Genomic DNA, 12840 nt, shown 5'->3' with positions numbered 1-12840 from the left:
ACAGAGAGTGAAAAGAGTGCTGGGGGTGTCATTGATTAGTAGATTGTAATCAGTCCACCAAATGCGAAAGGGGGATCGATCCAAGCCTCAGATCTGACAAACAGACAGTTGATGGAGGACATCCGGTACACGTTTAGCGGAGGGAGGGGGCGGAGGGACTACGGGATCACTGAATGCAGATACTGTACACTGCGTCAGGGATTCATGAATTTACTCTCCATCCCCAAAAGACAAGAGCATTAATGGCTTTAAGCCCGTCAGGTGTATTCAGAATAACGAGGGAGGACCTGTGAGTATAACACATCACATGTGTGAGTAAGAAAAATAGAGCAATGATTCAGACAAAAAGTTTGTTATGAGTGTTTAACGAATCAAACCTCCACTGAAAAAAAAACCCCACTCATGAGTCTTTTGGGCACCTTCTATTAACTCATTTTGTGATATAAGCATCGGCCTCTTAAGCCGCCTCCTCCTTTTCTTTCTCTCTTCCTCAGCTGGTGTGTGTGTGTGTGTGTGTGTGTGTGTTTTTTCTTTGCACTCAATTTGCTGAAGCGATGGAGTGACTTCCCGGCTCCCTGGGGGTCGCCCCGGAGCTTCAGGTGTGTCGCCCGGAGGTGGCTGAGTCAAGTGTCGCTGTGGAGGGTGATTCCCCTCTGATGAAATATCAATATTTCACCCTACTGATTTGCTGCCGTTTGACCAAACATGACACAATATTGAGCAAACTAGGGAATGTCTCTGTCTCCATCAGTCTTTTCAGCCTTGTGATGACAAAAAGCATAGGCAGAGACAAATATACTACAGGGTTCCACTGCACATGTGAACTTGACTTATTATCTACTGAGCTGCACTACAAATGGAAAGAGCAGTAAAAGAGAAATTAAAGGAAAACTGTTTTAAGTTTACCGGCTGGCAGGCAAACCACTAGACAATACACAGGATACCTAAAAATGCAGATACTGCACTCTGCCTTTGGATGAAATCCAAATAAAAAGCGATCTGCAGTTTAATACATTTAATTATGTGATTTAAAGCCAACGTAAACACACCAAATTGTATGAACTCACGAGAGAGAAAACGCTGAGATGGCACTTACTGACACTCTGCTGAGCTCGGCTAGTTACCTTAAACTAGCTTAGATTAGCTGTAGTGAGTTATGTTGGAACAAGCTGGCTGGTGGGAGAGCAACATCTTAGCAAGTACAGACTACCGAGCCAGAGTTTGTAGAATGTTTTTTTATTTTAGCTCCACTTTGAAGTTATTGAATACTTTACACGCTGTTTTTACAAACGTAATTTGCAACAGCGAATACACTGTGAAAGAAATTGTATGTCAGAAAAATGTATAAGAATGCATTATCATTATTACTTTAGTCATTTATATAATTAGAAGTAGATAATGATGTTTATTATTCTATTATTTAAGTTATTATTAGGATCATTATGTTCAGGCATGCAAAGCTCTTCGGTACATGAAGGGAACAATCGTGTTCTCGGTCGAAAAGTGAAAAAGTCTAAATTATCTTTAAGAATGAGACACGTTGAGCAAACATTTGACCTGAACCAAAGAGTGTTTGTTGCCTAAACCAAACCACAAGAGAGACTTATGACGCAAACACCGGTCTCCAGGTTTAAAGTCCATTTTGTCTCGGTAGCCCTGAAATTAGTGATGGAGGACCAAGTCTACATCAGCATGTAACTATTACAGGAAATATGACAGGCGTTCTGAACCGCTGTATCGTATGATTTAACAGAACACCATGTGCCTATTTCTATAAAGGCATCACTCATGTTTACATACATACCATGGGATGCAGTGATTGTTTGCAGAAAGGAAGAGTGCGTCGGCTCTGCAACAGTACAGTAGCGGTACAGATCAGATAAGTAATTGAATCCCTATTCAGTGCAATGAAGAGACTGAGTGGTTGGCAGTGAAGCTTGAAGCTGTCATTGAGAGCTAGGTCTAAAACAGACAGCAGTTCACTCTCTATTCATTTAGTATCATTACAGGCCTCCTAAGAGCCCTAATGGGCCTAATAAAAAGACAGAGGTAATAATGAGACTAGAGGGCTCTATGTGAGCCGCAGGAGTAGGAGGGGGAGAGTCAGGGGAACCAGAGAACAAGGAAGCCGGAGAGTGTGTGTGAAAGATATGATAGTAGTAGAGTCTGTGTGTGTGTGTGTGTGTGTGTGTGTGTGTGTGTGTGTGTGTGTGTGTGTGTGTGTGTGTGTGAGTGTGAGTGGCAGAGAGAAAGAGAGTAAAGAAGAAGAAAGCGACGCGGAACTGACTGAACATTAAATACCAGAGGGCGCTGAATGCAGTTGCCTGGAATATAAATCTACACATGTTGGGTGCACTTAAATGTCTGAGATGGGCCGTGCGTGAGTGTGTGTGTGTGTGTGTGTGTGTGTGTGTTAACAGCTGCACAAATGAGTGGCCACCCCTGACCTCCTGACAACCGGGCCGCGATTCTGTTTCCATTTGTGTAACATCCAGTCACCGGCAGCCTGGTGATGAGTTACAGCCTTCCTCTCGAAACATGTTTAACTCTGCTTTGGCTTCAGAACCACATCTCCTCAGAGTTTTGTTTATGAAGGCCAAATTATTATTTTTTGGTGTCAATATTTAGCTTTTTTCGCCTTTCGGAGTAAAACCTGTGCACAATAAAGTAAGTTGCCGTGAGCCCATCAAATAATTGAAGTCTTCAAAATGACAACATGCAACGCTGAGTGTGTTTTCTGTTACATGTTTCCTCCCGGTGTCTCCACATCTGGGTGTTGAAGGACTTTTACATTAATGGAGCGATTTGCAGTAATGACTCTTATTACCTCATCGTTAAGGCCATTTGCGCAGTGGGCTATGAGTGTAATGGTGGGAGTGGACTGTTAAACTATAGGGACCCCTTTTGTCTTAATCGTTACTTGGTGACACTCTGACCCGGTGGCCCCGGGTAAAATGTCCCCAGAGTGTCGCATAGCCCTTTAATAACTCTGTCAGGTCTGGATTTAGATCTGCATAGCATACGAGATCAATAGTTATTCACAGAAAATGGAGCTGAAAAATATGACGGTTGAATTAATTTCTGCACCTCTTTCTGCCGCTATTGTCTGATTAAAATGAAAAATGAAGGTAGTCAAAAAACATGTGTGTTCTCAAGATGTTTGATGACAAAGAGGTCAGGGAGAACTTCCCAGCGGGGAGACGGCACCCTGGCTTCCCCCAGCGTCCCAGCTCTCAGACCACACAGCTCCCTTGTGTCTTCGTAAAGTCAATCCTCTCCCCCCCGAGCCCACCTCCAAGCCCTCCAGACTGCATTCATTCAACGTAAATCTGGTGCCCAACCAGTGATTAGGGCTCATCGTGGACGGAGCAGAGCGCTAAGGAGCTGATTAGTGTCATGCCAACTGGGAAATGAGCGATAAATCCACAGGTTGGAAAACAAATCTTAAGTTGCTATATTTAGCGTTCTGGTTTTAAGAATGGATTCATTTTCAAGCGTGACGTGAGTTTATGTTATTTTGATGAGTGAATAATCGTTTCGGCTCTTTGGTTCCAGATGATTATAGATTTTCAGTACAAATTGAATACACCTTGGTGGGATAAAACAAGCGTGGGAAGACGTTATCTTCCGCTCTGGGAATTTCTAATGGGCATTTAGTTTTAAACGCGCTCGCTGCAGCGCTACATTGCATTACCTTTTTTTTTTTTTTTTTTAAATTGGCAACATGTGCAATTTTGTACATACTATACTTGATTGGATCAATGAGTTGTATCTAATTTGAGTGCAACCTGCGCTCCTTTTAAACAATCTGGAGCACAAAGTGTCTGTTTCAACCGAGAGAGATGAGAAGAAAAGAAGATCTGAGAACATTTTGCATAAAAAAAAAGTCTTATTTAAGTATATGTCAACGAGGACTGCGGAAATCCATCAGTATTTCCCTAAATAAATCAATTTTACTGTGTAGTCTCCTTAAGTAAGTAAGAGGATTGCCTTCTTTAAGTCTGGGATTGAAATGGAATACATTGACACAGGGGCGGATCCCCCCCAGACCCTCCCACCACACCCAGTCAAATCACAGGTTTCAGCTGCTCTTTATTGATTAGATTTTAGAATATGGGACTAGCTTCTCCCTTAGGTGCAGATGAGTAGCAGATGTTAATTATCCTGTGTGTGCCTGTGTGTGTGTGTGTTTGTGTGTGGGGGATGTTTATGTGTGTGAAACAGTCGGTGAACTACTTCAGTAATCTCATACTGTATCGTTCCAGCACATTAAAGTACAAATGTGGGTTTACTTACTTACTTTACCAACAACATGTGCGATATGAATCCCCATTTCATCAATAACATCTCACTAATTACCACATTGGACATTTTTGGGGGGATATTTTTTCAAACTAAAACAACAGGCCGGATAACTATCGCTCTGTTTTGCATGTCAAACATGTATTTGTAGATTAATTGGAAATACAAGAAGAATATTTGTTGTCGTAACGCTGGAAATCTTGTAAGCGCTTGCTTGAAATGATTAAATCAAGAACTAAGTATGATCTGTAAACAATATCCCAGACAACGCAGTCATTCGTTCGCAGGCACGCGTCTCTACCTGGGATGTGTTTGGCCCAGCCGATGATGACCACCAGCTCGCGGTCGGCCAAGTCGCACAGCGTGGTCAGGGCCTTGATGTCTCCGTCGGGCATGGTGGGGTCAGGCATGGCATAGATCTTCTCCGGCTCCACCACCAACAGATGGGAAACGATCTTCGTCACTGAAAGACGGATGCAGAAATGGAGAGGGAGAGAGAGAGAGAGAGAGAGAGAGAGAGAGAGAGAGAGAAGAGAGAAGAGAGAAGAGAGAAGAGAGAGATGGGGTGTGAGACAATTTTAGGCCACAGTATCTACATAAAATAAAATAAAATGCAATTATGTTGGCCGGATTATACTGGGGCAGAGAAATTACAATAAATAAATAATAAGTCTGCATAGTGTTTGGCTAGCACGTCATAATAAACGGTGCTCAGTCATAAAAGTAGCAGCTTGGCCTGGTGATGAATCTGATGGTATTTTTCTCCCCCATGACATTAAAAACTCCATCTACAAAAAAAATGTCACTGCACATTGTAAAATGAAGACATTTCTAAATGTAGCCCTACACGTCCCAACATTTCTATAAATGCCCAAAGTTGGGGAATTGCTTTGATACAAAAGGAAAAGCCCAAATCTGCAACAATCAGCTGTGTGAGAGCGACACAAAAAGAACAAACAGCGTGACTCACTCGGCTTTTTGGCTGCAGGCGGGATGCCGAGGCCGAGGTAGGCGCTGTTCTCTGCGTCCAGCCTCCGCTTGTACTTCTGTCTCCCCCCTCTCACCCTGTCCAGACGCACACCTGCAAAATAAAACAACACACACATGCATGAACGGCGGCAAAACCAAAGAAATGCTCGAGCGCATTTTTCTTAGTGCAGTTACATCGTTTGCTTTCATTGACAAAAGACTGAGTCATGAATCTGAAGGATTGCTCCTCAGCAGCTCACTGCTCCTAGATGCTGGGAAAGCAGGGATCAGATTTCATGTGTGTACATGTATGTATGTGAAATAAGGATTTGCGTGTTTTATTATATTTACATTCAACAGGAAAGTGTCGACTACTTCTGGAGTATCATATACATCTGTGTCCAGAAATGTTTTTGTAGTTGTGGTATATATATATATATATATATATATATATATATATATATATATATATATATATATATATATATATATATATATATATATATATCGCTGACTGGAATACCAACCATGTCGAGGAGGCCTTTCAAATAATGTAGTAATCTACTTTATAATTAATTATACATGCATGCATTGTAATACAACGTAATGCATGCAGTTTGTGTTTTACTTTTAAGTGAAATAGTTCAATACCTCCTTGCTGCAGATGGACGAGTGTAAGTACCTAGTTAGTATACACACGGACATATCGGGGATTATCTTGGAAGCCACCACAGAGGACGCATCAGATGCACCTGATGTGCTGGATTTACACCCTTGTATTAAAAGTTGTTTGTGCATTGAAGGGAGAGCAAACACATTTTACATGGTCAAGCGGAATTGAGTCGTGTGAGATTTCCCAGTGACTCGTATAAATTCCTTTGATTCCCCTGGAAACAAAAGAATCCGATTAGGATGGTCTTTCAATTTCCTGACACCGACTATCCACTAACCTAATTACCCACCGTGCCCGGAGGGAGCTCATTCTTCCCAGCAAACACAGTGAGATCATTTTATGCCTGGCAGATTGAAGCTAAATCGAGAGCCCCTCTCCTAACACAGCTTTCCATTTGTACGCCTTAAAGTAATCAATAAGCCTTGCAAATAGACTTCTTGTTCTTTGAACACATGTGGATGTGGTTTTAATTAGTCGGTTAGGCAGCGAGGAACCAGGGTTTTTTTCGCAACGGATGGAGCTTCAGTAGTTGTTTCCACCATTACTCTTGGTTAAGGTAAATTTAATATTATAAATTGTGCTTCAGGAAACGGTGCGCATGTACTCCAGATATTAAATCAATCCGATAGCGTCTCTCTATCTCGTGACACAGATAAGCCTAATATAGGGATATGCAGAGTAGAGGCTTTCACAACAATACGCTCGTGTGATACAGAAACTTATTAAGCAGTACACCTTAAATTCATAAGCTATAGACTTGTCAGACTAAGTGACAGCAGATTGTTGCTTCTTTTGTCCCTTTTATCTACTTGCATCCTCACACGTACATACACACACACACACACACACATACACATACACACACAGACTTTTCCACGCTGCAGGCCTCAGGGTCATGTGGCTGCGACAAGCGGCAAGTGACCAAACAGCCGGAGTTAGAATTCCAAAATCCGCGGGGGCTGTTTGAACTGGAACATCCAACTGGTCCATAATTAATAGACGCTGACAAGAATTAAGAGCTCAGCGCTAACCAGTTTCAGTTTACAGCTTAAGCGGCGCTGCAAACAGCAGAGACCCGAAAGCAGGAGGGGCAGAGAGAATGACAGAAAGATATAATGTTGAAGAACGCCAGAGTCTAAGACAGAACAAGCTGCTGTTTTTGGAACGTATCAGTTTTCTGCAAGATCTCTGTTTTTCTTTCTCTCACTTTCCCTTCCGTCTGTCTCTTTTTTCCCCGCCGCCGTTCAGCATCGGGTGTACATCTCCCTCCCTGACAGCTATGCCTGTCCCAGCCAGCGCCTGATCCAACCAGGGCGGGATTATCTCCTCCCCATGTGATACGGCGCAGTACTGAGAATCTGACCACAACAAGACAGCTGGATGAGGCCCCTTGCAGAGGGGCCGGGGAGGAGGGTGGTTGTGTCATCGCCAGCGCCACATTCCACACCTCGGGCCCAAAACCACAGGAGCCTCCACGCTCCAAGACAATCAGAAGAGGTTGTGTCTCTGTAGTGTGAGACATGGGGGCTACAGATCATCTTGAAAGCATCTATAAATATAGATATATTTTATTTTCTTCTGTTGCTGGCCTTTCAAAAAGTGTGGCAGCCAAAGTATGAATGCAGGGGTGAGGCTACGGGGAGGTGGTAGAAGTGCTGTGTGCTGAATGTTATGAGCTCGGTAAGATCATACAGTACGGTACAGTGTGCTCATAACATAAGAGACGACCTGAGACACAAAGATACTGGTTGACATTCCATCCTTGCTCGTGTGTGTGTGTGTGTGTGTGTGTGTGTGTGTGTGTGCAATGTGTGGAGAGACGATGAAGCATGTTTGCATATGGAACAATCTTTACGGCCACCTGACCCCGGCTTCCCTTTCACATTCAATATCTTTATTGACTTGTGCAACCTTAAAGCACATTCCCGATTGAAGTGGTTGTGTTTTCCTTTATGTGGCGGCCGTGGAGCGTTTGTGTGTGGCGTGTGGATTTATTCCATTCTTTTAATGTGTTTATCATTTATTATTTATTTGGATCCCTGTTCTTTCTAACAATGTAGTTACTGATCCTCCTTTGTATCCATATAAAAAATACAATTATAATTGAAAAGCATACAGCCAGGGGTTTAGGTATAATTCATTTCCATACAAACAGCAAAAATAAAGTCACTAAAGAGTTGGAACTGCTGGCACGTGACACATTCATGTATTCAGGTAACTTGAATTACACTCCCTGTAAATCTCATTACAGTCTCCATGCTGCCACAAATAAGATTTTTGTGGGGAAATAATGAATAATTTAAATATTTTTTTGGTTGTTATATTGAGATTAAAGATACTTGAATTACACTACAAAATACACACAATGTGTCATATCATGTAACTCCCCACTGTTGCTAAAACCCTTACATTTCCACTTAAATGAATGACTTGACAAAACGTCTGTGACCTCAATGGCTCTGGGCCTGCACACTGTATGATGATTAATAACTAATGCATCAAATAATGACAAATTGATGATACCAAAGTATTTTCATCACACAACGACGTGAGCACGTGGCTCATACAGTGTGTGTGTCAAGCCTGTGTACTATATGCTACTATATGAACACGTGCTTGCTCATGTGTGTGTGTGTGTGTGTGTGTGTGTGTGTGTGTATCTCACGCAACTATTTTCAGCCGCTCACCTGTTAGAGGCGCTTCTTTCTAGAGAATGTGTCAGAATTGGCTGGCTGGCTAACGCTGCCAAAGGGAGATTAGGAGGTCCCTATTTTAGCTGGGAAAAATCAGAGGGCTGTGGCGTGCGCCCCCTCCGACACGGTCGCTCGCCCTGTAAAAGGCGCAGGGACCTTGCCCTTCCAGCGCTGCTTCTGAGGGCCGAGCCCGCGAGCCCGCCGAGAGCTAAGGACATCGGACAGCTTTTGTTTGATTGTAGAAGGAGAGGGAGGGCAGAGGAAAAGGGGTTCTGGGACGTGGGGGGGGAGGGGTATCGGGATGGCGTCCCACCTGCTCGAACCCCCCAATGGGCTGACAAGACAAAGCAGGAGTTGTTCCCCCATAACCACACACACACACACACACACACACTCTCTCTCTTTATCATGTTTTACACTTTTCATAAATCTGAGCCGGCATGTCGCGAGGGGTATTACGGAGCATTACAGAGCCGCGCTGACCACAAATGATGTCCGGGTCGATTCAGGATCCCTGGTGTGCGGGTGTAGCAGGTGTTGGCACAAATTGCTGTATGTTAGGAGTGGATAAAGAGGAAAAGAAATCGTGAGGGAAGGGTGCCCGCAGGAAACATGGACCTCACGGTCCGATTCCCATGTCTCTTGTCAAGGAGGCGATGATATACATTTCGTACTTGAATGTGTGTGCTATGAGTAGCGGAGGTCAGCACTCCGCTAAATCCCCTTCTTCAGAGGAACACGTGTTAGCCTCCGTGTCTGATCTATCACCTGCCAGGCAGCGAGGACAGGCCAGTGTGGAGCCTCTGGGTGGGCGCTGACACTCAGCTGCAGTCTGCCAGCTCCCCTGACACCCTAAAAAGCAAACAAGTGCCTGACATGTGTTCTTAGATTGCAAGAAGCGCCAGAAGAAAATCAAGTGGAAAAGGGGCATTCTGGCTTTCTGCCTTGTATTCACAGACCAAGAGCATTACATGAAAATTTTAATCTGTTTTTGAAGGTACCTTGTTCAAATGTATCGGCTAAGACATCAAAGCATACAGTATATACCTTTGCTATATCTTGATTTTGATGATGTAATCTTAGTCTATGGATTGGTTTCTGATCTAAGCCTATTGATTGGAAAGGGACCTGACAGTCTGTGATATTGGATATGGCTCTACTAATCTTTTGTGTATGTGGCTGGAGGAAAATAAGGCTGTAACGTTATCCCGGTAGCCACGTTCGCTAAGGAAAGACTGCTGATCCCTATCTGTGGTCGGGCGAGGGCGAGACACCGGTGTAGGTTGCCAAAATAGCCTGGCAGCTTGTATTTATTCACCACATTACAGCGGTGTCAGAAAATCCCCACAAGCAAAGAATACACCACAGAAAGACAAAGCTAAAAACCGACAAGCAACATGAAAACCGACAAGCATCGACTTCAGAAGAAGACGGGCTGAAGTGTCTGTTACTGAAGTTGTAAAAAAAATTCATTGATGACAGAAACTCGGGAGGCCTACAGGGGTCGCACACCTTCAAGAGGACATCTTTTTTAAACGACTTGATGAAAGAACTTCGCTGAATTTGCTGCAAAAAAATGACAAAAAAAACAAACAAGTAGAAATCTTCCAACTTCAGCAGAATATATACGTGGACTGACTCACATCACAAAGTGAAAAAGACACTAATTCAGTCCAGAAAATTCTTGCATCATTTAACAGCATACAGTAATGCTATTGGGTCATTAGCGCTGCTATTAGCTGCGGGCACTGACTCCTGGCAGTAGTGACTGACACCATGCCTTCCGCGGGTTGTAATTATGTGAGAATTTTTCCATTGGACGTGTGACCTTTTATCAGCCTCAGCTGGACATTTAAGGGGTCAGTGAGCGAGGCTGCTTTCCTCAAACGGAGGTTACCTTCCACCCAGCTCATCCAGGCGCTCTGCTGAGGCGCAGCAGTAAAGCCGGATCTGGAAGGGAGCCTGTCGTCAACCATATTTTTCCAAGAGATTTTGCTTTGAAAATTTGCTTCCTCAAGTCCAAACTGGCATGACGTCCACCCGCGCAGAAAACACACGAGACCATCAGGCAGATATATACCGTCGCTTTAATTCACCGACTGTTTTTTTTTTTTTGCTTCCCCGGCTCCTTCGGAACAGTAGAGCTGTTTGGGACCAAACACTGGACTCAAGGCGCACCTGAAGCCACCACACCGGGCTTGAGAGCTGAGGCCGGCTGATTAGCGGCAGGTGTTACGAGGAGGAGGGGCTCCCCCTGCCCACCAATGGTGCTGGTCTGTAACTGTAGCAGCTGGCACTTTATAATTCAAGATGGCATGCTTAGAGCGGAGCTTAGAGGGTCCTGGTGGAAATATTAGACACTTTTAGAACGACTGATCGCATAAGTTGTCTCAACATCTTGTGCGGAGTGAAGCATTTCTAAGAATACTGCTGTAATATCCCTGAGATAACTCTAAAATGTGTGTATTTTGGTCAATATGTGTGCGCGAATCGCCGTAGAATAAGAAGATCTTAAAATACCAACAGAGTTTTACAATGAAACATGTGGTGGTAAGGTTCCTTCTCACATGACGCCTGCATTCATATTACACTATGTGATTATTCCTTTTCCATGACCAGCCCTTGGCCACTTGTTACATGGTGATCTCATTACATGAAGTAGGGCAAGCCGCTGTCCCCCACTGATTCCACGATCAAAGCCCCCCCACGTCTGTTAGAGGCCACGCCACGGCACTATGCCACGATTAAATGTCCTTTTTTCCTTTTAATTGAATGCCATCACTTTCAGAGAATCACCTACTGTGCCGCTTGCCGTGGTGGCTGTGATGCCGCGTCTCAGGAGCAGCAGGCGGTGGAGGCTACAGATTCCCCCTCTCTCTCTCTCTCCCTCTCTCTCTCTCACACACACACACACACACACTGACTGTCCACATCACTGGCTTAGCTCGGCCCGCCACAGACGACACCCCACCGTTTTTCCTCTAAGCATGCGCTAATAGTTTCAGCTTTATTTCTGAAGCAACTTTGTTTTTTCTGGCCGCGAGTCAAAGCCCCGGTGTGAGATATTTGGGCCGGGGATGAAGACATCAAGAGTGGGCGCATTTATAAATAGTGTTGTAATGGCAGCACAATGGACGACCCTTCACTCTGCGATGAACAGACACAGCTACGTCAGTACATAGGGAAGCTGTATTAGTGGACGTGAACCAGGAGCCTGACACACAATCTTGTGTTACCGACACAGATTGCTGTTCGCTGCCGCTGCCTTCTATTATGAGTTGTGTTTGGTGATGGCAGAACACCACAAAACTGTATGGCCATGGTTTATTTTAGGACATTTATGACTGTTGTGTGTCTAAATTCGGTCTATTATCACATAACAAATAAAAAAAAAAAAAAATTATATTGTGAGATATATATCATACAATCAGTGCGGATGGCAGAAGTTTTCAAAGTCTGGATCTGTGGCCCGCCTTCAGACAAAATCAAGAAAATCACATTCCTCAATGCAGAAATTCTTTGTAAAGAGCTTTTTTGTTTTTGTTCTTTATGATTTTTTAAGCGTATTTATGGTTGTTTATTCACGGTCAAGATCTAGAACAACGATGTCCTGTAGTGACGTTGAATTTTAAAACATTACTATCTATTAATTATCTATATGTGTTCATATTTAACTGCGTTATGACTCTGGGAAGGAGCATACATGTTTATGTTAATTGAAGCAATTGAGGGGCGCTAAGAGGTTTTAAGTTTTAAGCCAAATCAATATAATTCAACGTTCAATCATTTTGTCATAAAACTCTTTTGGACTCATATATATATACAAAGACAGTCAGGAACTAAAACTCAAGGAAAGAAATACAATTAAATTAAATTCTTTGGAAATCAACAAATAACACATCATGCTCCTTTGCTCGTATTTGGGAGAATGACCTTCTATTGTTAATAACTGAATATTAATCATTCCAAAAAATGTAAAAATTCAACACTTGGTATTTTAATACAACAAAAGCATAACTAAGAGATTCTTTGCATCAGTGTGGAATACATTTTCTAAACCCACAAATGTAAAAAACAAACAAAAAAAACCTCTCTTTTCTTTGAAAAGAAAGAAAAAAATCTATCGGCTAGATTTTCCCTCTGTACTCCCAAAGGTCTCTCTATGGAGGAGAAACAACACATGCAGGAAGTGAGGTGGGATGT

General features: G+C 43.2%; 1 protein-coding gene across 1 annotated transcript in view; it reads right to left on the bottom strand.

The window, feature by feature from the left end:
• Nucleotides 1–12840, bottom strand: part of LOC137785835 (steroid hormone receptor ERR2-like) — a 36883-nt gene that overhangs the window by 8761 nt on the left and 15282 nt on the right. The window contains exons 4-5 of the mRNA XM_068577359.1: nucleotides 5273–5383; nucleotides 4604–4765 (exon numbers count right to left, since the gene is read on the bottom strand). Coding sequence (XP_068433460.1) covers nucleotides 4604–4765; nucleotides 5273–5383 — 273 coding nt within the window. The remainder of the gene's footprint in view (nucleotides 1–4603; nucleotides 4766–5272; nucleotides 5384–12840) is intronic.

Source organism: Clinocottus analis, unplaced genomic scaffold, assembly GCF_023055335.1.
Source record: "Clinocottus analis isolate CAN_PGR_092001 unplaced genomic scaffold, fCliAna1.0.p SCAF_15, whole genome shotgun sequence".
In the NCBI taxonomy this organism is placed as follows: domain Eukaryota; kingdom Metazoa; phylum Chordata; class Actinopteri; order Perciformes; family Cottidae; genus Clinocottus; species Clinocottus analis.
Note: the sequence above shows the minus strand (reverse complement) of the source record. Positions and strands in the feature narration are given on the sequence as shown.